Source organism: Hevea brasiliensis, chromosome 9 (assembly GCF_030052815.1).
Source record: "Hevea brasiliensis isolate MT/VB/25A 57/8 chromosome 9, ASM3005281v1, whole genome shotgun sequence".
NCBI classification, from domain to species: domain Eukaryota; kingdom Viridiplantae; phylum Streptophyta; class Magnoliopsida; order Malpighiales; family Euphorbiaceae; genus Hevea; species Hevea brasiliensis.
The window spans coordinates 5,329,184-5,353,298 of record NC_079501.1 but is presented as its reverse complement, the minus strand read 5'-3'; the positions used below and the strand labels follow the sequence as shown (position 1 = coordinate 5,353,298).

Below are 24,115 nucleotides of genomic sequence, written 5' to 3'. Positions count from 1 at the left end.
AGTCCGTGAAGGAAAGGTCAGCTTTAGAATAAGCGAGTGTTTAGTTTACCTGTTCGATGATGTTCACTTATAGATATTCAAATAGGTGAATTGTAATGTTCGGTAAATTTTAAAAAATAAAATTAATAATTGATGGCAACTGATGTGATATCCCTTAGTTGCTGCAGCTTGTATAAGCTTTATTTTTAGAATTGTTTCTCATCAGTTGATAACTGGATTTATTTTATTTTTTATCATTTGTAACTAATTTTATTTTATTTTTTATTCAGATCACATTAACTTTTTTTCATTTAACCCAAAAATTAAAATTATTAATATTTTAATCTTTTTCATTTATATTTTAACATCTTAATTAATGCATTATAATTTAGTTAAAATATTTTTTTTGTTAATAATATAAAATATAAAATATTTATTTATTATAAAAAAATATATTTTTTACATCTAAAAACTTAAAATTAATTATAAATTTTTCCTTTATCAACAATAATAATACTTTATTATTTTATACCTATATTTTTAAAATTATTTAATTATTTTTTAAAGAATTTAATTATTTTTATTTTAATAATAAAATAAATAATATAATATATTAAATTAATAATTATATATTTAATTTAATAATAAAATAAATAATATAATATAATAAATTTATAATATTATATTTATTTTAATAATAAAATAAATTATGTGGTATATACTCTTATTAGTCATATTATATATCAACAGTAACAGCTAAACACTTAACATAAATCAGCTATTAGCTAACAACTAACAATAATAACTATCAGCTAACGGTTATCAGTTGTATTCATTAGTTAAACCAAACAGGCTTAAATTACAATTACAGGTTTAATTTTACAATCACATGCAAGAATGAATAGCCAAAGGCTGAGAGGTCCCCTCATGTCTCTCTCTTTCATATATTCCTCTCTGTTCTTTCTTAGTTTGTAAAAATCGTACAAAATAATCAAAATTAATTTAACAAAATTATTATGTTTAGATGACATTTGGGCCGGATTAGATATTAATGTATAATACAAACTGAAGCGAATTTATATAATTGTTTTTTTCAAGTATTTGATAATATAAATGGAAGCGAATTAGACATTTTTTTTAGGAATAAAATTCAAATTCATCCTCATAGTTCTTAAGGATATTCAAATAAATCCAAGATGACCTTAGGGCTAGGGTTGGTCAACACATTGAACTAGATTGGAATCAAGTCAAGGTTCAAGGAGACCAAAATCGAAATCTCGTGGTCTCCACAACTATGGTTCGATTCCAATTGATAAATCCAATAATAAAAATTTTCTTTCAATTTTTTCTTTTAAAAGAAAAATTCAATTTTTGATCCAATTTTGATGCTAAAAGGTCATTTTAAACTTATTTAAATATTAAAAAAATACGGGGACACATTTGAGCTTTGTTATAATTTTTTAAGTATTAAATAGTTTTTTTTTTTGGCTTATAAAAAAATAATTAAAAAAAATAAAGTATTACTTACTTTTTTTAAGAGAGAATATATGTATCAAATTCCATAACAATAAATGAACACAGAAGAAGAAAACACATGCAGAGATTGCTTTGGGTTTGGCCTTCACCAAAATTCTTATAACAGGAATATTAAAAATAAAAATGCTAGTAACTCAGGCAGTTGAGGCACTCATATGCAGTGCCACTAAGGAAGCATAGAAACCATCACTGATATTGATCAAAGTCTCATGCTTTCCTTTCTCTACAATAACTCCATTTTTAACGACTGCAATGATATCTGCACTCTTGATTGTTGATAATCGATGGGCTACAACGACTGTGGTCCTGTTCACAATTGCTCGGTCTAATGCATCTTGAACCACTCTCTCAGATTCGGCATCTAGAGCACTTGTAGCCTCATCTAATAGCAGTATCTTTGGACTTTTGATTATAGCACGAGCAATGGCTACCCTTTGTTTCTGTCCTCCGGACAGCTGGACTCCTCGCTCCCCTACAACAGTATCATATCCCTGCATTTCACAGTCATAAAACAACAAGAATAAGCAGCAAGAATCTAAGACAAGTCATCAATTAATGATATTTCAATTCCTGTCTATGCAAAGGCCTTACTAGAATTTATATGATGGTTACTTGCTTAACTATCTTATTATATGTTTCTTCTAACCTGCTGTAAGCTGCTAATGAACTTGTGTGCATTGGCCATTTCTGATGCAGCTAAAATTTCCACCTCAGTTGCATCTCCACCCTTTCCATAAGCAATATTGGCCCGAATTGTATCGTTAAACAAGACTGGTTCTTGGCTCACAAGCCCCATTTGCTGCCTCAGCCACTTAAGTTGCAGCCTTTGAATTTCAACTCCGTCAAGAGTTATATGACCTGAATCTGGATCATAAAATCTTTGTAACAATGAGATGACAGTTGATTTCCCACTTCCACTTTCTCCAACTAGAGCCATAGTCTGAAAGCAGAAATTAAAACAGGAAAATTCATTTTTGTCGTCTTCTCCTTATTTGCAATAAAAGGAATATAAAGCAGGAATCATTACCTTGCCTGAATGAATAACCAAGTTGAGGTCTCGGAAAATTTGAACATCTGACCTTGATGGATACTTAAAGCTGACATGATGAATCTCAATTTCTCCTCTCACACTCTCTGGTGTCATTCCTGACTCATCACTTGGATCTATTTTTGACTTTCGGTCAATAATTGAAAATATGGAAGCAGCAGCATTCTTAGCCTTGGTGGAATCAGGAGCAAATGAACTTGATTGAGAAACTACAATAGCTGCCATGGTTAAAGCAAAGAAAACCTGCAAAGTGGATGCATGAAATCAGTATAATTAGAACATAGTTGGTGTTTAGGAAGCCTTAAACATCTTTCAGGAAAAAAAAAAAAAACTAGAGAAATAAGGGAGATGTACCCACTTGAAAAACATCTGAGAATGTTGTTTTTCCATGCTTGACAAGTTGAGCTCCTGCATAGAAACTGGCTGCATAGACAGAGAACATCAAGAAGAAAGACACGCCAAATCCTATTCCACTTATAAGGCCTTGCCTTACTCCTGTCTTCAGAGGGCCTTCACATTTCTTTTTGTATAGTTGCATCACCTTTTCTTCCGCACAGAAAGAGGCAACAGTTCTTATACTCCCTACTGCATCATTTGCAACTTGGCTTGCTTCCTCGTACATCATCTGCAGACATTTAGATTTATATTGTGATGAATATTTTCAAATGAAAAATGTAATATTCTAAAAAGAGACCCTAGCACCGTGAATAGAATATTTCCCTCAAGCCAATGAAATACAAGATTAGATTTATACCTTTGCATCTGCACTGAAACCTTTCAGGAACTTCACTTGAACATATCCATTGATTCCTATGAGAGGAAGTAGTACAAGAATAATGAAGGCCAATTGCCAACTTGCAGTGAAGGCAATGACTAGACCTGCCACTGCTGATGTAATGTTTTGGACCAATTGAGCTAGTGCATCTCCAACCAGAGCTCGAACTATTGCTGCATCTGCTGAAAGCCTAGCACCAATTGCACCACTTGAGTGCTCAGGATCATCAAACCAACCAACCTCCATATGAACTACCTTCTCAAAGCAAATCGTTCGAATACGTTGAATTAGTCTATTTCCAGCCACACAAAAGAAGTAAAATCGTGACGGAAGTGCAAAAAATGATGTCACCCCAAGCACCATAAAAATAAATGACCAGAACTTCGTATCCTTTCTTAATTCATGAGGTGGTTCATAAAATGATTTAATCACTCTGGAAAGGAGTATGCCAAAAACTGGAAATATAACACCGCTGATACAGGCAGCTATAGTTCCTAGTGCAAGCACAGGAATCTCAGGCTTGTTAAGATATGCAAGCCTATGGATTGGGACCTCTGGAGTTTTTCCTTTTGGTGGAGAAAAGTCATATTGTTCGTGGGAATTTTCAGTGACATTAATTCCTGTAGGTAAGCCAAATGAGACTGAGAATGAATGGCGACTGCTATTTCCTACTCCAGATGATCCCTGACTAATGGATCGTTGCGGTGAAATTCTTTGACTTGACTGTCTAAAGGATTCAGGAGAAAGATCTGATCTTTTATGGTCCTCTGCTACATGTTCTGAATCTTTATTCAACTCTTGTAACCGTATTAGTTGAGAGTATGCACCATCAGGATCTGAGAATAGCTCTGAATGGGAGCCTAATCAAACAAAAACGAATGAAATTACATTATTGTGGATTAAAATCGCAAGAATAAATTGGAGCCATGACAAATAATAAATATTCTACCTAAACAGGACAATATTCTAAATTCACAACTAATTTATTTGTACAGAAAAAAGGTGACCCAATACACAACATCCACGAGGGTTGATATACTCACAATTCTCAAATTTTTATGGAAATTTCAGTAAACAAATAGGAGTTTTGGAAAATGAATCACGATCCTGGCTCTGCATTAAGAACTCGCAAAATGAATGAAAATACACGATATACATTTCAGAGTTTGAAACTGTGGAGGATACGTGACAATGTGAAGACAAGATAAACCAATTTGGCAACAAAAACTTCACTACTAGAAGACAAGCATATTTGAGATTGCAGTATATGTCAAAAAGTAAGCTCATAGTGTAAACGTAAGATACCTTTTTCAACGATCTTTCCACTGTGGATGACAGCAATTACATCAGCATTCCTAATTGTACTCAGACGATGGGCCACAATGACAGTTGTTCGGTTGACCATAATCCTGTCTAATGCCTCCTGAACTATCATTTCAGATTCTGCATCGAGTGCACTCGTGGCTTCATCTAAAAGTAAAATCCTTGGATCTTTAAGGATTGCTCTTGCTATTGCAATTCTTTGCTTCTGTCCTCCAGATAGCTGAGTTCCATGCTCACCAGCCATGGTGTCTAGTCCCTGCAGGACGCAAACTCATAGGTCCATATGATCCGAAAATAAAGAAAAACTACTAAAAATTTGTTTAATGGGAAACTGCTTAGTACCTGAGGTAGTTTGTCAATGAATTTGGCAGCATTGGCAAGTTCAGTCGCAGCTCTTATCTCCTCAGTCGTTGCCCCATCTTTTCCATATGCAATATTATCCCTAATGCTGACTGTAAACAACACAGGTTCTTGGCTGACGAGTCCAATTTTTTCCCTAATCCACTTTAGCTGGAACTCTTTGAGGTTGATGCCATCAATGAGAACTTCACCAGCTTGTGGATCATAAAATCTCTCTATCAGACTGATAACAGTTGACTTCCCGCTTCCACTTTGTCCAACCAAAGCTGCTGTTGTGCCACTTGCAATGGAGAGAGAGAATCCACTAAATATTTGTTCATTTGGTCTCGCTGGATAACGGAAATGTATATCCCGCAACTCTATATCACCACAGATGTCATCCAATATCTTTCCCTTTGTGTCATAGGCATCTATCGCTGGCTTTCTGCAGATAGTCTCAAACATTTTATAAGCTGCAGCTTGTCCAGCAGCAAATGCACTCATGCAGGGAGATGCCTGACCCAAGGACCTAAAGCGTCCATATGTGAATTCAAATTTTCAACAATTGATACAACATAGAATAAACATTGCATATATTCATTTATTTCACCCGTATTTTTTATTCAGAATGGAACTTACAAGGAACCTGTCAACACAGCAATTATCACATTAATCACGATGCCCCCTGTGTATCCCTTTTCCAGTATCATCTTTCCGCCAAACCATACCGCCAAAGCATAACTACAGAATATAATTAGCATAACAATTCCAAGTCCTAATCCTGTAGCAGAGCCCTCATGAACTCCTGAATTGTAAGCTGTAACCAGAAACTTCTTGTAATTACTTATAGCCTGCTTCTCCCCAGCAAACGATGAAACCTGGTTTAAAATTAAGCAATGAGCATATTCTTACTAGAAGTTATTTTCCAAGCATGTCTAATACTACTATGTATACTTACTGTTCTGATTGAGCCAATAGTCTGCTCAACTACAGTTGCAGCTTTTGCATAAGCATTTTGTCCACGGGATGCCATCCTAGCTATAGTGATAGACATGGATGCACCAGCTAAGACTAGCAGGGGAATAGAGGATAACAAGACAATTGTAAGAAGCCATCCCTTGATAAATGCCACTGCAAAGCCTCCAACGAATGTTGATAAAAGCTGTAAAAATTTCCCAACCTGCACAAAAGAAGTCAGATTCATATAATTGTAGGAATAAATGGAAAAGTTGTATCAAATTCTTCCGTAGGAGTTCTACCTTCTCTCCCATAGCATCTTGTATAAGAACAGTGTCGCCAGACATTCTACCAATGACCTCTCCGGTGTTTGTTTCCTTATCAAAAAAGGCTACATCTTGTCTCAAAATACTTTTTAAATACAAACCCCTTATCCGTGCAGCCTGTCTCTCCCCTGTGACAATCCAACAATCCACCTCTGGAAAAACAACAAACAGAGGTCTTTATTCCACATGCTTCAGATAAATTACAGTTCTCTGTACATAAGATAGTTATTGAGTATTTACTTACGAAGAAATGATGCTACGGCAGTCCCTACTGCCAAGTAAATAAATTTTAGAGACACCTAAAATCATCCAAGAAAAAAATTAGTAACATCTTCTCATTAAATAGAAGCATATTTCAATATCTTCCCATTTAGTAACAAATCAGTAACAACGTCATGTTCATAACCTTACTTCCATCCGCAATATCAATAGATGCTTGAACTTGTTGCTAAAGTTTAGAACACGAAATCCAGTTAAGCTTCAGAAAGATGCACAATCATCTCATACTCAAAACCTTTTTATTTTGGTGCAAATAAGAATTTGTATTAGAAATAGATAGGCTCATGCTTAAAGCTTGTGCTGAACATGTTTACCTTCGAAACTACGTGTACCACATCTTTATTCTTGTTTTGTCCAAAGGCATCAATCATATCTCCAAGGAATACCGTCATAAGTGGCAGAGAAATCCCATTCCCAACAGCGCCAATTGTGCCCACAATCATCAACAGGATATCTATGGAATCTGCAAATGAAAAGAGCTTGTGAAATGGAACTGAATTAGTTTTCTGGTCTTCTTTGCTCTTCTTTGTCTCTTGCGAATCCCCATTTATGCTCTGCTTCTTCTCGTCCTCCTCTTCATGCGATTTTGATGTGCTAGCCTCTTGTGTTCTTGCAACATCATTCAGGCTGCTCTCCTCGGCCATAACAACAACCTCAAGAATCAAGAGATCAAGAACAAATAATCTCCTTAGCTGTTATACTGCTTCTGCAGAGCACAAACAAATAGCGGCTGCAATCAGCCACAAAAAAAGGGACAAATGCAGACAAACACCATGAGCTTTTAAAAGATTTAAGCCAAATAAAACCCAAACATAGAATTGAGTAACCATATCTCTTTCTTCGAATGAAATGAAGTTGCCATTAAGAAACAAAAAGGGAAATAAAAAAAAATAAAAAATAAAAAAAAAAACCAACAAAACTTCATTTAAATAAAGGAACTTTGTTTATACTCCAAGGAATCAAGATCTATCAATAGCTTGTTCTAATATTAGATAGTATGCAGTACGAAGGAAATAAATAATTAAATACTGCAAAAACAAGAAGCTAGCCAAACGGTATTCGAACACCATTGGAAACTCTGGTTATAACTGAATAAACACTAACAGAACAAAGAGTCAGAAGAAGGCTGGCTAAATTATCCTGAAACTTTCTTTATTTGTTTTATCCCACGGAAAGAAGCTCCTCTGATGTATATTCTATTTCTACCGTCGTCGCAGAATGCTCAAAGAATACGTCTAGAGACACGGGGGAGGTTTCTCTCTGCCCTTTTTTCCTACTTTTCTTTCTCTCTCATGGTTAAAATAACTAGAAAAAACGAACTTTTATTAAAAAGAAGCCAAGTGAGCAAGCAGTACTGAACCAGCTCTGTTCTTTATCTAATGGGTATCGCTGTGATCCAAAATTAGAGCAATCAAATTTCTCCTAAATAAAAAGAAAATGAATGAATGAACAAAACTCATACAGCAGTTGGTTGAAAAAAAAAAATGAAAAAGCCACTGAGATGCATGTAGTACTTGCTTACCTGACAAGGAAAGAAGGAAAGGGTAGCTGAGATGAACAATTTCTGGGATCTGGGTCACAGCGATAACCATTTACGAATTGAGGTGTCGACACATTATAATCATATATAGACGTTTCCATTGCCTGAACTGCAATCATTTTTTGGAGGGAGTGACTGTGACCAACCACTTTGAACAGTGAACATAGCAGCAACCAGAATCCTACACAGATGGGTCAAAGCCGTAGAGAGGCTGCCAAATCCAGTATTTCTGGACAGAAAATTGTATTTCATTAATTACATATCTTCTTGAAGTACTTAAGTAAAACTTCTGAGTGCAGAAATATATTTTAGAGCTTCTTGAACTAGTTATCTATCATGACTTTGACTAATAAATCCTGGGTTTCCAGGTTTTTATTTAATTTTTTTTTTTTTTAACAAAGGGATTGAGTCTGAGACTTAATAGTTAAATAAAATAACTTTTAACCACAAGGCCAAGCCAAATTAAACATTATATTTAACTTTTGATTACCTCCTATTATGTTTTATTTATTATCAGTGCTTAATTTTAAATAAATAATTAAATTTTAATTTTAAAAAAATTGCATAATTATACATTAAAAAATATAATTTTAACTGCTATTTTTTAATAAAAGAATAATGTAATCGGTTTCTATAATAATTTTGGTTTTATTCTGTCCCCACTGCCCACGGAGGTGTTATTTAATTTTATATATATATATATATATAATAAGGTAGAGGAATATTGAGTCTATGGACCATAGTTGGACAAGTTTTATTAAAATGTAAAAGTCTTAATCATTGTGTCAAATTCATTTATAGCATTGCTATCAAATAAAAATGTCCACACCTTACTTATTGAAGTTTAAATCCATGGTAGAGTTTTCATTTTCAATACAATTTTATGTTTCCACCATGCATTCATTTGCATCAAAATGGTATTAACTTTTATAACTTTAATAATTATTTCAGTATTATTTAATTAAAATTTATTAATATATACTTAACATGCTAAAGAGATAAAAAAAAAAATCAATTGATTTAACGGCTTTTATATCATTGTCATAGTAATAAAATAAATAATAAAATTATATTTTAGATGTGATTCCGTTTGATTCATGAAAAATTAAAAATATTTTTAAAAATTTATTTTGCTTGAAAATATTTTTTATTATTTGATTGTAATATTAAATTAATTATATATATTTATATCATACATATATAAATATTTTTATAATTTATTAAAATTATCAAAATTAAAAAAATGACTTTATTTTTTGAAATATGTAATATCTTAATTTTCTTTTGAAAAATAGTTTTCATTAATTTATTTTCTTAATATCTTAAATATTAATATATATATATATAGTTTTTTTTAATTATATTTTTCAAAAATAAACAGAGGCTAAATCAAATAAAAATGTCAAGATAGGGTGATGAAGGTATAATACTGAAGTGGGTAATAGGATTTATGAAGAAGTGATGGCCATGAAATTAGGGACCATAACTTATGAGTTCTGATACAAAGAAAATATATACTCACTCTCCAAAATTAATATCATTTACGCCATTGAACTTGAGCTAATTAGCATAATATCACTATAATAAGTTTTAAAAATAATTACGAAAATCATCAATAATAGAATTTTATTCATTGACGCTTTACCGACAAAAATGGGAAATAAAATTCAAATCAATTTGTGCTAACGAAATTACTGATGGACCTTTTACCGATAACACAGTTTCGTACGTAAAAGTAGCATATAATATTGACGGTAAAATTAGTAATCAAATAAAAAAATACCAATAAAAAGATTCATTGGTAATTATTGACTAACTTGTATTTAGTTGGTAATATTAAGAAGAAAATAAAAAATACAATTTTTAAATAAATACTTACAAAAACTTTACATCAATAATTATCAACAAACTTATTTTTGGTCGCTAATATTAAGAAATAAATAGAAAATAAAATTTTTAAAATAAATTACCTATGAAAATCTATAGTCAATAATTATCAACAAACTGCATTTGGTTGGTAATATTAAGAAGAAAATTAATAAAAAATAAATAAAAACTTATCTACGAAATTTTTTCATCAGTAATTACCAACGAACCGTATGTAGTCGTTAATATTAGGAAGAAAATGAAAAAAAAAATAAAAATTTAAAAAATTTTACCTACGAAACTTTTTCATTGGTAATTACCAATAAACTTATTTTTGTCAGTAATATTAAGAAAAAAATAAAATTATTAAAATAAATTACTAACAAAAATCTATCGTCGGTAATTACCAATGAGTCGTATTTGGTTAATAATATTAAAAAGGAAAAAAAAAGGCTACATACGAAATTTTTTCATCAGCAATTACCAATGAACCGTATTTAGTCGGTAATATTGAAAATAAAATAAAAAAAAAAATTAAAAGCTTAAAAAATTTTACCTACCGTTCGTAATTACCAACAAACTGTATTTAGTTGATATTCGATAATACTAAAAATAAAATATAAAAGGAATTAAAAAATTAAAAAATTTTACCTACGAAAATTATTTATCGATAATTCATCGATAAATTATAAGAAATGTGAAATTTTCATATCGTTTATGAATGATAGGAGATGAGTTAGATTCTCTATTAAAGGAAAAATACTCCCTAACATATGATAATTGTGGCATAGCCACTATGTGGAACTCACTTTGGGCCTCACTAGTTATTTTTTTTAAGTTATTTAAATCTTAAAATAAAAAATTAAAAAATGATTTTACATTTAAATTAAAACAATTAATATTTAATATTTAATTTAAAAATAATAATAATAATTTAAAAATGTAAAATAAAATAAATTAAATTTAAAAATTAAATTAAATTTAAAAGTTAATTTAAATTAAAATGTCAAAAATTAAATTAAAATTATACAATAAAAATTAGCTAGGAAAATTTATCATCGGTAATTATTTAAATAATTTATTATCATTGATAATTATCAGCGAAAAGTATTATCGGTAAAAAGTCAGTAATTTATAAATATATAATTCCCTACAAAATTACCTAAAAAAAATTTTAATTTACTTATAAAATAATTCATCGATAAATTTAATGATGATATTTTTTTATCGGTAAAAATTACTTACACTATAATTTGTGAGTAAAAAAATTTTATTGATAATTCATCGATAAATTCTGATTACCAATAAAATGTAGGTATATTTAGTGGTTAATTTTTATAGCTATTATTTTAATTTTTTGTACTGTATTTTAATTAAATAATTTTAAAATTAAATATATGAAAAGACCAATTAATTAATTAATTAAATTAGGATCCAAAATGGAATAAATTCAGTCCAACTGCAAGTTACAGGATCACACAGAAAATTTGATGAGCAAGTCGCTTTGAATATGGAGAGGCAAAATGAATGCTGCCAAATACTTCAAGGTTAATTAAAATATATAAACTCATTTTTAAATATAAAAACGAGTAAAATATTTTTTATATTAAATATTTACTGTAAAATTCATCTATTTGATTTTACTTAAATTTTGTAATAAATATTTAATTAAATGCTATTAAATTCATTCCTTTACAATAATGTTTATAATAAATTCAAATTATTTTTTTTATGATTTATTTTTATATAATATGGTATTGTTAATTTTTTAAAATTACACTGTCTGCATCTGTATCATTTCAAGTGCTTTTTAAAGTTTTCCATAAAAAAAAAGAAAATAATTGAATAATTTCATTCATATAAAAAATATTAATAATTAATTAAAATATTTTTATATTTAATAAAAATAAAAAAATATAAAAAAAGAGATAAATATATTGAGGTAATAATAAATAAGAAAAAAGTTTAAAAAATAATTAATATTTTTTTAATTTTTTAAAAAAGTAAATAAATTGAAATAATTTTTAAAAAAAATCACTATTGCAAATAAAAAATATATAGTTTAACAATTAAATGTTTATTTATAATACTCCTTCTATCCACTATTTAAAAAACAATTAAATTAAATTATTTAAGTTATACTAAAATCTTATTTAATTTAAATCCTTATAACTTTAACCTCTCATTAATGTGTTTAAATATTTAAAAAGATCAAATTAACTTTTAATTATATTAATATTTATAGTCTCTTGAGTATTTAAATGTTAACTTTGAGAGATTAAGTCAACATTTAATTATTGATCCAAACACAAAAATATTAAGATAAATTTTAGAAAATTATATAAATAATTATTATATTTAGTAAAAATTAGAGTCAAATTCCAAAAAAAAATACTTATTAATTTTTTTAAATAATAAATAATTATGGAAAATAATTTTTAGAAAATTATAAATAAAAATGAACAAAGAGAATAAAATTATAGCATATAATTAAAGAAGGATGGCTAATGAAATGATGATTACCTAAAAAAAATGATGATTAATGTTATTGTGTACATGATTTGTGCATAAAATAATCTTCCCTACTGTATAGAATGGTGGGGAAAAATTGTAGGAACACAAGCTCAAGAAACTCATATTCAATGCATCATTGTCCCATATAGTGGATTTGCCATTTTTCTGACCTTAGGAGAAAATGTAATTGGTTGGTCCCTCCACATATACCAACATTTCCATTTCCTGCTTTACTTTATAACTGTCACCCACAACAATATGCTACAAATTATAGCTGCCACTGAGCTCCCAATTGCTACAGTCGTTTCCACTGTTTAAGAAAAAAGTATTAAACTTATTTATATTTTATTTTTTATTTTTAGATAAATTATTATTAATTAATTAAAAAAAATCATAATTTTACGTCAGGATTAAATTGTAATTTGTGCATTTCCTGGTGCAAAAGAATAATTGAAAAAAAGATTGGTTAGCGTGGATATTAGTTGGCCATTCCTTGCGTTGACAATTGGAGCATTGGCAATTAAGCAACAGTATGAAACTTTTACATCCAGTGAATAAATATATGCATTGAAAAAACAGCAGAACCCTCCCTATCAAGGACATGGAATCATCATCCTGTCTTGTGTGGTACAAATTCCACAAATGAAATGAGGTTGGGAATTTCGCACCTTTCCCAACTGCAAAATTAAACTTCGTGAATCACTTGGCGTTGTCTTGGCACAACATGTATCACTTGTCAACTAGCTTCATAAATCCACCAATTAATGAGTTACAAAAATTAATTTTTTTAATTTTTTTTATATAGAATATCTATATATTGTAAAAAAAAAAAAAAATTATTCCTTCTTTTAAAAAATATCCATGCACATAGACGACGTGTATTCATTAAAGCCACTATATATATATATATTTATATATTCCTCATTTCGACTGATATTCATTTATTAATTACGTGACTAAAGAACTAATAAATTTCTTCAAAGACGTCATATTTTAATCAGCCTAATTTTCCTTTTTTTTCAACAAAAATAAAATTTTTAATTCTTTATCGTCCTAATTTGGAATAAGGTTTGCACTAAATATTAGATTTACATAATTTTTTTTATATTCTATTTATTTTTCACATATAATATCAGAGTTTTCTTTACTTTAGTGTTAGATCATTTGTAAATATTTATGCTTCACACTTTAGATATGTATACCAAGAAAGTATATTGTTTTATATTGATTTGGAACCAAATTTTTATACTAAACATAAGATTTGTGTAAAATTTTTTTCTTTAAATTAATTTTTAAGTAAAGTTAGGTTTGACTTGAATAAAATATTATATAGAAAATTTCTTTATGTTTATATAGTTTGTATTTTTTTTTTCAGTGTAGATAATGTAAAATGAAAGAAAAAAAAAAAAATGAATTATGGTCATGAGTGACTGGACAAGTATTTCCGGATTTGCTTGATTGAAGTTCACAAGGAGCAGGAGCCTCAGATGATGGACCTTCCCACCAAAACAAGGAGCAAAAGTCGATAAGCGAGTTGACAAGAGAAGCCTAGAATGGTCTGTTGAAAGATGATACCCTTCAAAATGGGAATATTTTCTGTTCTTTCTTATTAAGTGATTGTTATGGCACAACTTGTCAACTATTGTAATTAATTCCTGACAATCACATCCAACCTCCTCACAAGTACTGTTGTTTTTCAGATATCAAGACACATAGGGCTCAGAATGGACGCTCTAAACAAGTATTAACTTTTTCTTTTTCAGTAACTCATGCGATAGGGATCAAGACTTTCGTGTCCGCATAAAATCAGAAATATCAATCCCACAAGCAATAATTTTGACGGTTTGATCTAAAATCTGTATCTTCGCAAACAATTTTTTCCCCTCTCGCTCAAGGATAAGGCACCTGGAGATGGGCCTTCTTGAAACTCTGTTTTTGGGCTTTGGATAAACGGCAGCATGACGTCTCGAACCTGTCACTCGAGTGGTTTAGCAGCGACGTCTATAATAGAATTAGAAACGGAAAACGGTGTCGTTGTACCAACATGTACCAACGGAGATGAATAAAAATAGAAGCATGAGGCTTGGGCTGATCCCCACCATGCTTTTTGATGGAAGCCCATGTTGGCAAACGCTAAGGCCATAACCCATACTTGTTTGTGTTCGTAGTCAGAGACTCGCAGCAACATATCACTTGCCTGTTAGAGCTAGGTTTCCAATCTCCACTTTTTCAATCACTCAATTCAAGAAAAAAAAAAATTATGTAAATTTACAATTCTGTGTTTTTTTATTATTTTGATCACACACATATTCCATTCTTATTATTGACAAGAAATCATGGAGTAAACTGAACCATACGGTTATCTTAGAGGAGGAAGCAAGCTTCCAAGTTTTTTTTTCCCCGTTCTTTTGGGTCTTGAACATGAAGACTCAAGTAGCTTTCATTATCTGATTAATGAATTGCTGGCGATGGCCCTCCTCAACACACCAAGTCATCAAACGGATACCTTTCATAGGCAGTGGCAACAATCCTATAATACCTACAGGTATGATGCTAGAGCCCTGTATTGGAACAATATGCACTGGAGGACCCCACCCGTAATCCACCTGATTGAATCCCAATCTACCCCATTCTGATATGAACAACGTGCTGTAGATTAGGGGCGGTGCAAATGGATCCTCGCCATCATTCAAATACTCCCCCTTCAGATACTTGGCAAATTCTATTGGTAGCTTAGCCTTTGATTCTTGTATGAGTTTTATCACTTCAATGTTTGATGCTTGTGCCAGTGACTCAGTTGGAACTGTGATCGTCACTGGGAAGAAACAGTTCCCATAGAATCCTTTAGGCAAAGCAAGGTCTAAGACTTGGCGGCAATTCGCGAAGAAAACAAGCTTCATATTTGTGTTCTGCTTCAGGTTTATTGCAATTGTTCGGTTTCTCCAGAATGTGGCAGCTATAACTTCGAACGTGGAGCAAGTTTTCCCTGTTGACTTTTGAAATTCATTCTTGAGCTGAGCAATTTTATCAAATGAAATGTCTATATTGGCATGCTCTAACCTATAATTCGGCATTGGTGGTGGCAGTGCTGTGGCATTCGCTTGTTGGGGTGGTGCTGGAGAAAAATCCCTACACCAAACTGGTGAAATGCTAAGCTGCTCAACACCTCTAGCTAGCTCCCCAACTGCGTTTAAGAATTGTGCAGCTCCAAGGCCATCGCATATACTGTGGCAGAATATAAGTCCAATCACAAAACCTCCACATGCAAATTGTGTAACCTGGAAAAAGAAAGAAAAAAAAAAAAAAAGAAAAACAATGCATAGATTTCAGCTAGAATCGAATAGATCAATGAGTTCTGTGTTGGTTCTTAGTTATTTATCCTCAGAAAGTATAATAAATCCAAGCCCGGCAGAAACTAAGGTTTTTTTTTTTTTTAATCAATGAGTGATTTTTATCTCTGACAAAAAGTATACCTGCATTTGGACAAGTGGCTCGATGCCTTTGTCATTTTCAGGAACATAATCAGGAAGGAGCTCATCATAGGGGATTGTTGTGACATTATCAAAATAATTGACAGATTCAAGATTATTAGTAGCAGATGCCTCAACAAACCATACACCTTGTCCTGAGCATTCTATTTGAAGCTGACCCTGGCTGGACTCCTTGGGACGCCCCGCAAGAGGGTAGTAGGGAACCAACGCCTTGGACAAGGCTTCCCTTATAACTCTTGCTGCTTCAGGGCCATTTCTGAAAACATGCAGCGTCCGAGCATTGCATCTCAGGACAGGCAACCTATCAATGACAGAGAGATCAAGGGTGCCTGATGGTGTCTGCTCAAATGGCCTAACTAGGCATCGACTTGTTCTGATTATGGACAAAGCCATGAATGGATAAGAAGGTTGATGAATAAGAGATATTAAGCACCATAACCAGAATTACCTTTTATATACAACATAGATGTAGAAAGGATGTTAATTTATTAAAATTCAAATTGATGATATGCTTGACCTTAAAGTCTACTTTTCATTTGGTAGCAAGAGAAGATAGCTTTGGCAAGTGGAATTGCTCATATTATATATGTCAGATGCTTAAAAATTTATATGTCGTTAACTTTAGGGAAATGTGATGACTTTACAAAGAAAACTATATTATATATACAAACCCAGATGAAGTCAGCAGCTACTTTTCATTTGATTCTTTTGCTTTTAAGTTCATTCCCAACCACTACTTCAAATGTAGAGCGCACAATTTGGCCCTGTTTGCTTATGAAATTCTTTCTCGAGCTAACTTTGTGAGTGCAGATGTCTGCTCTGCAATTGGGCATCGATGGTGGAAACACATAGGCCAAAATGGCGAAATTCTAAGATGCTAAAGACTTATAATTAGCTCCCCAACAGATTCTGCAGTTCCTGGAAGTGGCCATGACATATGCTATTGCAGAATACAAGTCTGCTTGTTATGATTTTGGAGGAAGCCAAATGGATTAAGAACAGAGCTAAAAGAGTATTATGTCACTGCATGAATTGACCACTTGGTCCCCCTTCATCACGTAACAAAATATCAGCCATTGGTTGCAACGACCTTTCACTTAATAAATAGCCATCTTAATACGAGGTTAAAAAATCAATAATTAATTGTTAATTTTATACTCTTAATATTAAATTTTAATTTTTAAAATAATGATAAATATTAATTAAATTAATAATTAATTTACTCTCTTAAAGCATACATAAATCGTCAATCAGAGGTTAAAAATTATAAAAATAATATAAATTTTTCTCTAAATGAAGCTTTAATTTTGAATTTCAATTAAAATGATTCTGTTAAAAAAAATACTAATTATGGTCATATATTACCTCTTAGCATATAAATTCTTTAAAGAATTAAAATAAAATAAAATATGATGATTTTTTTTTAATGATATAATTTTACAAATCATAAAAAATTTCCTGTTTGCTAGATTTTTTCATTAGAGTTAGTCAACTTTTGCCCCTTTTGTCAAATTTTTTTTATTCCACGACTACATTTAGTTGGCCTTCCTTTTTCTGTCAAATTTTCCTAAATTCATATTTATTAGTAATTATATAATAAATCAATGATTTTATGCAGGATGTATGTACAGAATGATAAATTATTAATAATTAATACATAAATTAATATAATTATTAAAAAAATAATCATATAATAATTTTTTAAAATGTTTTTTTATTTATAAGATTCACTTTTATTTATTTATTTATTTATGTGTCTAATTTTTATTTATTTATCACACTAATATTGCATAATTTTTCATATTTGTTTGTATCTAATTAATAACTATAACCTTCACAAGGTTAAGGTCCTCGAGGAAGATGTGCAATGTGTGCCTATGTCTTGTCAGCCTTCGGTTGCCTTCTAAGTAAAGGAAGGGGATAGTTTACATATGGGTTATATAAATTATCAAATTTGGGTAAATTATTAGAAAAATTATTATACCCTTTTTTTATATTTTAAGATTAATAATTTTATTCTCTTTAATTATTTATTTTTATTAAAAAATTATAATTTTTTAGTATATTTTAATCCTTTATATTTTAATTATATGGCATTTAATGTATGAAATTATAAAATTCAAGTTCATTTTAATCCTTAATTGCCATATTATAAAATGTTCAAAATTACGCATCCATTGATAATAATGTAATAATTAAAATTATTAATTTTGAAAAATAAGAAACAAAATTGATATATGTTCTGTAAGTGCACGAAATTGCATAATTAATACAGTGTAATTATTATTTTTATAAATATTATATTTAAATATCAAAATATAGGTTAACTTTACTAATATCTAGTCAATTGAAACTTAATGAGATTGTAAATTAATTATAAATTAAGAATAAAATTAACTCTAAGAGCAAATGAAATCAAAGCCAAAGTAAAATTCATAATCATCTAACAAGAGTATGAATAAGATAAAACTAAAATAATAAGGGAAAAAATAATGAAAAACTCTATTAAGTGTAGATTAATTCCTTATTCTTCAAGCTCGCCTCGCAAATCATTCTCTTCCAACCTTGCTTTTCAATAAAAAAATGGTAAGAATTTGGGTGTTCGGAAGGACAAAGGACGTTCTCCCCTTCACTAGATGAAAAACCCTTAATTAATCCCAATTTTGACTCTTTTTATCCCTTTTCCTAAGTGTTAAGAGCTAATCGGTTAAAAAAGGATTGAAAATGGCATCTACTAACCAGTCTGTGTGCCTCTCCTTCATGTTCAAGACAGGCTGGTCGCCTCTTTGCCATCTCTCAGGCTAGTTGTGTGCCTGGCCTCAATCTCCCAGGCAGCTTGTGAGATATTTTGCTTCTCTTTTTCTCCACATTATATATTTTTCTTCTTATGGCTTAATTGTGAGATTTTCTTAATTTCCATAACTTGAGTGTGAGATTTACTGCATGAAAAAATCAATTTAACCTTCAAATTTAATTTTTCTCACATCTTTTACCATTAAACATTATTTTAATCAATTATTGCGTAAAAACAATAAAAAACTAATTAATTAAAAGAAAATAAAGTTTAAACTAATTATTTAAAAAATATTAATAAAATTAATTAAAAATAAAAATTAATATAAATGAAAGCTTAAAAATGCATATAATGAAAGATCATTAAAAAATTTAATTATTTATCCTGTAAAATTTTATATATAATGATAATGGTGCAAAAATCATAAAATAGGGGAAGAAAAGCAAATATATGATGTTATTTTCAAGTTCCCAAGCATTAAGCTTGTTATATATATATATCTTAGGGCTCCATTCTCTCAAGGATTGGAGTTTTTTTTTTTTTTTTATCGAATAGTTGAAAGACACATGCACAATAAGTTTAATGATAGAGATGAATTACCATTAAAATCATGATAATTTTAATAGAATATTTATTTTTATATAAATTCAACATACGCACACTTTACAAACGATATAAGACGCGAAAGTTGCAAGCCCACCCAACTAGTTAGAAGCAATATAAATACATCACCTCTATTCAGACAGTTTATTATTTTTTTTTATTGAATAGTTAAAAGACACATGTATACTAATTTTACTATTAAAATTATGATAATTTTAATAAAATTTTTATTTTATATAAACTCAATATATATATATAAGTTAAAAAGTAATGTGGGAGGCCGAAGCACCGATCAGAATCTTTGTTTAATGGACCATTCTCAATGAAATATTCCTTTTCGTTAAAAAAAGATAAATGATTCAACAAATTCTCTACAATTGGAATCTTTTCCAGCTTTAGGCTCCTCTCCGGCGTTTGGAAATTGGAATCTCCTGTCTGGATGAAATCTTTATTACTATTTTTTAAAAAAAAAAAGCTTAAATCTAGATATATACGGATTACTTTTTTCCGTACCTGTTGCCATTACCTCATCGCCGACCACACGCGCTTGAATTTCTTTCGCCCACGTTATCCGCGTGGGCTAACCACTAAAATTAATATCCCTTCATTTTCTAACAAATTCGGCGTCCGGTTATTAATTAGGGGTGTGGAGCATACAATGCAAGTCTCCCATGTTAAATATTGACTATATATAATATTTTTTTAAATATTCTTTTTAACCACTTTCTATTTTAATCATTCATTTATAAAATAAAAAATAAGACTATTCAATTATTTTTTTAATTGTGTAATAAAATTAATATATACATATATATGTGATAAGCCTTTCATAAATTTCATTATTATTATATTAATTTATTAAATAAAAACTAAGAGTTAAATAATCAGACTCATTGAAAAAACATAAACCTCTTTTTATGCTATATAATAGCATTATATGAAACATTATTTTCATCAAATTTCAAAATTTTTTCTTAATATAATTGGAGAATATTTGAGAATATAATCACCTTCTCAATAAATTTTATATTTTGATATTTTTAAAATGTTTAATTTTATATTTTAAAATAAAGATGTATTTTAAAAAAAATTAAATTATAAAATTATTTTTATAAAAAATTATTATTTAATTATTACATTTTAATGAAACTAACTACTTAATTTTATATTTTAAAAATTACATTATTAGTTTAAATATTTTACTTTTATTAAATTATTTAATTTTTCTATCAACTTTTTCATTAATCATTATCAATTAAATTATTATTTAATTTTTATATTTTAATAAAATTAATTAATTTATCCTTATATTTTAAAAAATATATTAATCTTTATAATTTAATTTTATTTACTATTTAATTACATAATTATTTTTTTATATATAAACTATCATAATTATCTCTTCTTATTTTTATTTAATTCTCTCTTATTTCTTTTTTTTTTCCCTCTATCCACATCTTTTTCTTCCTTATTCTCTCTCTATTTACCATCACTCAATAAAAAAATATGCAAAAAATAAGAAATACAAAAATCACATATAAAAAATTGAATGAAAATATTTAAATAATTTAAATAAAAATATAAATTCAAATAATAATATTTTTATTCTAAAAAAATAATATTTTTTAAAATATAAAATTAATTAATTAATTTTTTTTAAATAAATAAATTAAATATTAATTTATTGATATTTTGTAATGAAAAAATTGATAAAAAATAAAAAAATTAATAAAATAAAATATATAAATTAAAAAATATATTTTTTGAATAAAAAATCGAATAATTAATTTTATTAAAATATATAAAGTAAATAATAATTAAAAAAAAAGTTTTCACCCACGCGAAAACGAACCACAGCCACCAACGCCACCGTCGTTTCTAGAGCAAGAACTACGACAATTTCTTCAGTTGAACGGCCTGGTTTGTGGGTCCCTCTCACCTTACTATTAGACGGCTCTCCCTCTCCGGTCAGTAGTCACCAAATTAAAAAAGAGAAGAGAGAGAGAGAGAGAGACTGTGGCCATTTGCCTACCACTAGTTCACAACAACTCGCTTTTCCTCGTTGAGATGGAAAATGAGCCTTTTCTGGCCTCCCAAACAAGGCCCCAGCCCCAGTCCTCCCAGCTCCAACCCATTCTTGAACACCATGATCTCTCTTTCACTCTCCCTCAGTCTCTTTCCGGCCCATTCATATTCCCTGAAATCCAGGACCACCCACAAGAGCAACCCTCTTCTAGCCCCGGAGCTCCGGCCGACCACAGATGGAAACCGAGTTCTCTCCATCGCTCGAAGACGGCTCCAGCCATGGTCGTCATGCAAGACTTGAAACCAGAATCAACCCAAGATCCCAAGCCACAATCTGACAACGACTCCATTATCAGGCAAGCCATTTTCCTGCTTTCTATGTATTTACTTATCGGCGTGGTTATCTACTCTTTTAACAGAGATAACTTCTCCGGTGTAGAAACCCACCCGGTTGTCGATGCCCTCTATTTCTGCATAGTAACTATGTGTACCATTGGCTATGGTGATATCGCTCCTTTGACACCTGAAACAAAAGTCTTTGCGTGCGTCTTTGTATTGGTAGGTTTTGGATTCATAGACATATTACTTAGTGGGTTGGTTAACTATGTTCTTGATTTGCAAGAGAGCATGATCTTGGCTGGGATTCAGATGGGTAAAGCCCACCACCAAGGATTTTCAGCTAGGAATTACATTGTCGATGTTGAAAAGGGGAGGATGAGGATACGATTGAAGGTTGGTTTGGCACTTGGCGTGGTTGTTTTGTGTATTGGAATCGGTATGTTGGTTCTGTACTTTGTAGAGGATCTGGATTGGATTGATTCGATCTATTTGGCAGTTATGTCAGTTACTACAGTTGGTTATGGTGATAGAGCTTTTAAGACTCTGCCCGGAAGGCTGTTTGCAGCTATTTGGCTTTTGGTTTCTACGCTGGCGGTGGCAAGGGCGTTTCTTTACTTGGCAGAGGCTAGGATTGATAAGAGGCACAGAAGGATCACCAAGTGGGTTTTACATAGGGAGATTACCGTTGAGGACTTGCTTGCTGCTAATATCAATAACAATGGTTTCATTAGGTGCGGTTCTGTCTTGATCCCTAATAATTTTTCTTGATTAATTGTTGTGCAATTTCCAGTTCCAGCAATTGTTTAGTTTTACTATTTGCTGAAAATTTGTTGAATTAGTGATATCCGTTAAACATACTTGGTGCTGCTGCAACAACGCGAGTATCAGAGTATGTAGAAATAATCATAGAAATAGTTGATTAATTTCAGAATTTAAAACTCGTCTTTCTAGTTCTGTGGCCAGATTCTTATCATCTTTAAGGTTTGAATTGGTTGAGCAGTTAAATTGAGGCCATTTGTAAGAAGCTTGTGTCTGATGAAAATGCTTATTTACAGACTTGGAGACCTAGAAACACAGAGATAGAAAGTTGTATGATAGAACACATCATGTCACAAGCTTTCCAGCTACTTTTTAGTTGCTGAAATTTTTAGAGCCTCTTGCAACCTGAATGATAGAAAAGCAATGCTTAATTGAACAACCCACCACATGGCACGTGCGTAACTTGGGATAAATTCCAGCACACACCTGTGTTGCCAACAACTGCTATGCCAGTGATTGGAGATAATCCTGATGTCCACGAATCCATAGTATTTGAAGATGATTGTGAATTAGTACTTGTGCCTCAAGCTTCTCTTTGTTGTTTGATCTCAAATGACTAGTTATTGGTCAGAATTTGTAGTCTTGGATTCCTAAATAACTATTTTATGCTTAAGTATCTTTGAATTTGGAAAGTCGAGAATTCTTCGCTGGCCATCATGTACTTTGAGTGTGTCTAGGTTGAGGATGCTAACTTAAGTAAAGGTCGAATAGAGGTTGATGTTTGTGATTTCTAATCGAGCTATATTGAACTAAAGTTCATTTATGTTTTTCTTTTAAAACTTTTCCTGCAGCAAATCAGAATATGTAATCTACAAGCTGAAAGAGATGGGAAAGATTGGGGAGAAAGATATATTGCAGATATGCAATCAATTCAGCAAACTAGACCCCAACAACTTGGGAAAGATAACCCTAACTGATCTCTTGGAGAACCGTTTATGACAAATTATTTTAGTACGATTTTTTTCAACAGAAGAAGCTTGGGAGGAGGACAAAGGGAAGTAAGAACCTGAGAATCTTCATGCAAGAAGAAATGCTGGCATACATGCACAATTGTTGTCCTATCTAGCAAAAGACGGTAGCCGATTAGCCATGGCAAGCCGGTTCACGAGGAACTGTACAGCCATGGGAGGTCACTTCTTGGTGATAATACAATGATGACAGGAGAAAAAAAGGAATGAAAACACAAGGTTGCCTTCATGAGCTCATCCATCCTCCAGCCCTATGACCCAAAATCTAGATCTTGTGTCCTGGGACCTTGAATTGTGTATGACAACTTGACAATGTGATTACGCATTGATACTGAACTATTCACAAGGGGAAAATGCAAAATGCAACCAGAAGATTATACAACCCAAACTTAACCCCACTCTTCAATTTATTTGATGGTAGCATCATCAGTGTATCATTACAATTCAAGACAAGTTCTAAAAGCATCAAGGAATTTTAAGGTAAAAATGAGAGATATGGGTACAATTAAAATATTATAATCAATGTAAATCAATAAACTCATATTAAATAGATATCAATTGGCAATTCTATATACTATAAAGATGTGCAAAGAT

General features: G+C 30.7%; 3 protein-coding genes across 5 annotated transcripts; 1 reads left to right on the top strand and 2 right to left on the bottom strand.

The window, feature by feature from the left end:
- Positions 1 to 1,527: 1,527 nt before the first annotated feature.
- LOC110653393 (ABC transporter B family member 11) lies at positions 1,528 to 8,423 on the bottom strand. 3 transcript variants are annotated; one of them, XM_021808999.2, is made up of 13 exons: positions 8,085 to 8,423; positions 6,877 to 7,292; positions 6,528 to 6,582; positions 6,260 to 6,435; positions 5,959 to 6,180; positions 5,640 to 5,878; positions 5,004 to 5,529; positions 4,644 to 4,917; positions 3,318 to 4,198; positions 2,922 to 3,188; positions 2,543 to 2,806; positions 2,162 to 2,455; positions 1,528 to 2,006 (listed from the first exon to the last, which is right to left on the bottom strand). In XM_021808999.2, exons 2-13 carry the CDS (start codon positions 7,204 to 7,206, stop codon positions 1,650 to 1,652), a joined length of 3,885 nt encoding a protein of 1,294 aa, XP_021664691.2. In that variant the 5' UTR covers positions 7,207 to 7,292; positions 8,085 to 8,423; the 3' UTR covers positions 1,528 to 1,649. The 3 variants fall into 3 exon arrangements, with proteins under 3 accessions (XP_021664691.2, XP_021664690.2, XP_058008535.1); XM_021808998.2 differs by having other exon boundaries at positions 6,877 to 7,268; XM_058152552.1 differs by lacking the exon at positions 8,085 to 8,423 and adding an exon at positions 7,667 to 7,885 and having other exon boundaries at positions 6,877 to 7,268.
- Positions 8,424 to 14,740: 6,317 nt separating this feature from the next.
- Positions 14,741 to 16,624, bottom strand: LOC110653395 (acyl transferase 4). Its single transcript, XM_021809004.2, has 2 exons — positions 15,956 to 16,624; positions 14,741 to 15,760 (listed from the first exon to the last, which is right to left on the bottom strand). The coding sequence occupies exons 1-2, from the start codon at positions 16,364 to 16,366 to the stop codon at positions 14,912 to 14,914; spliced, it is 1,260 nt and encodes a 419-aa protein (XP_021664696.2). The 5' UTR covers positions 16,367 to 16,624; the 3' UTR covers positions 14,741 to 14,911.
- A 4,690-nt stretch (positions 16,625 to 21,314) lies between these two features.
- On the top strand, positions 21,315 to 23,909 carry LOC110653396 (two-pore potassium channel 5). The gene is made up of 2 exons (XM_021809005.2): positions 21,315 to 22,465; positions 23,345 to 23,909. Exons 1-2 carry the CDS (start codon positions 21,438 to 21,440, stop codon positions 23,490 to 23,492), a joined length of 1,176 nt encoding a protein of 391 aa, XP_021664697.2. The 5' UTR covers positions 21,315 to 21,437; the 3' UTR covers positions 23,493 to 23,909.
- Positions 23,910 to 24,115: the final 206 nt, after the last annotated feature.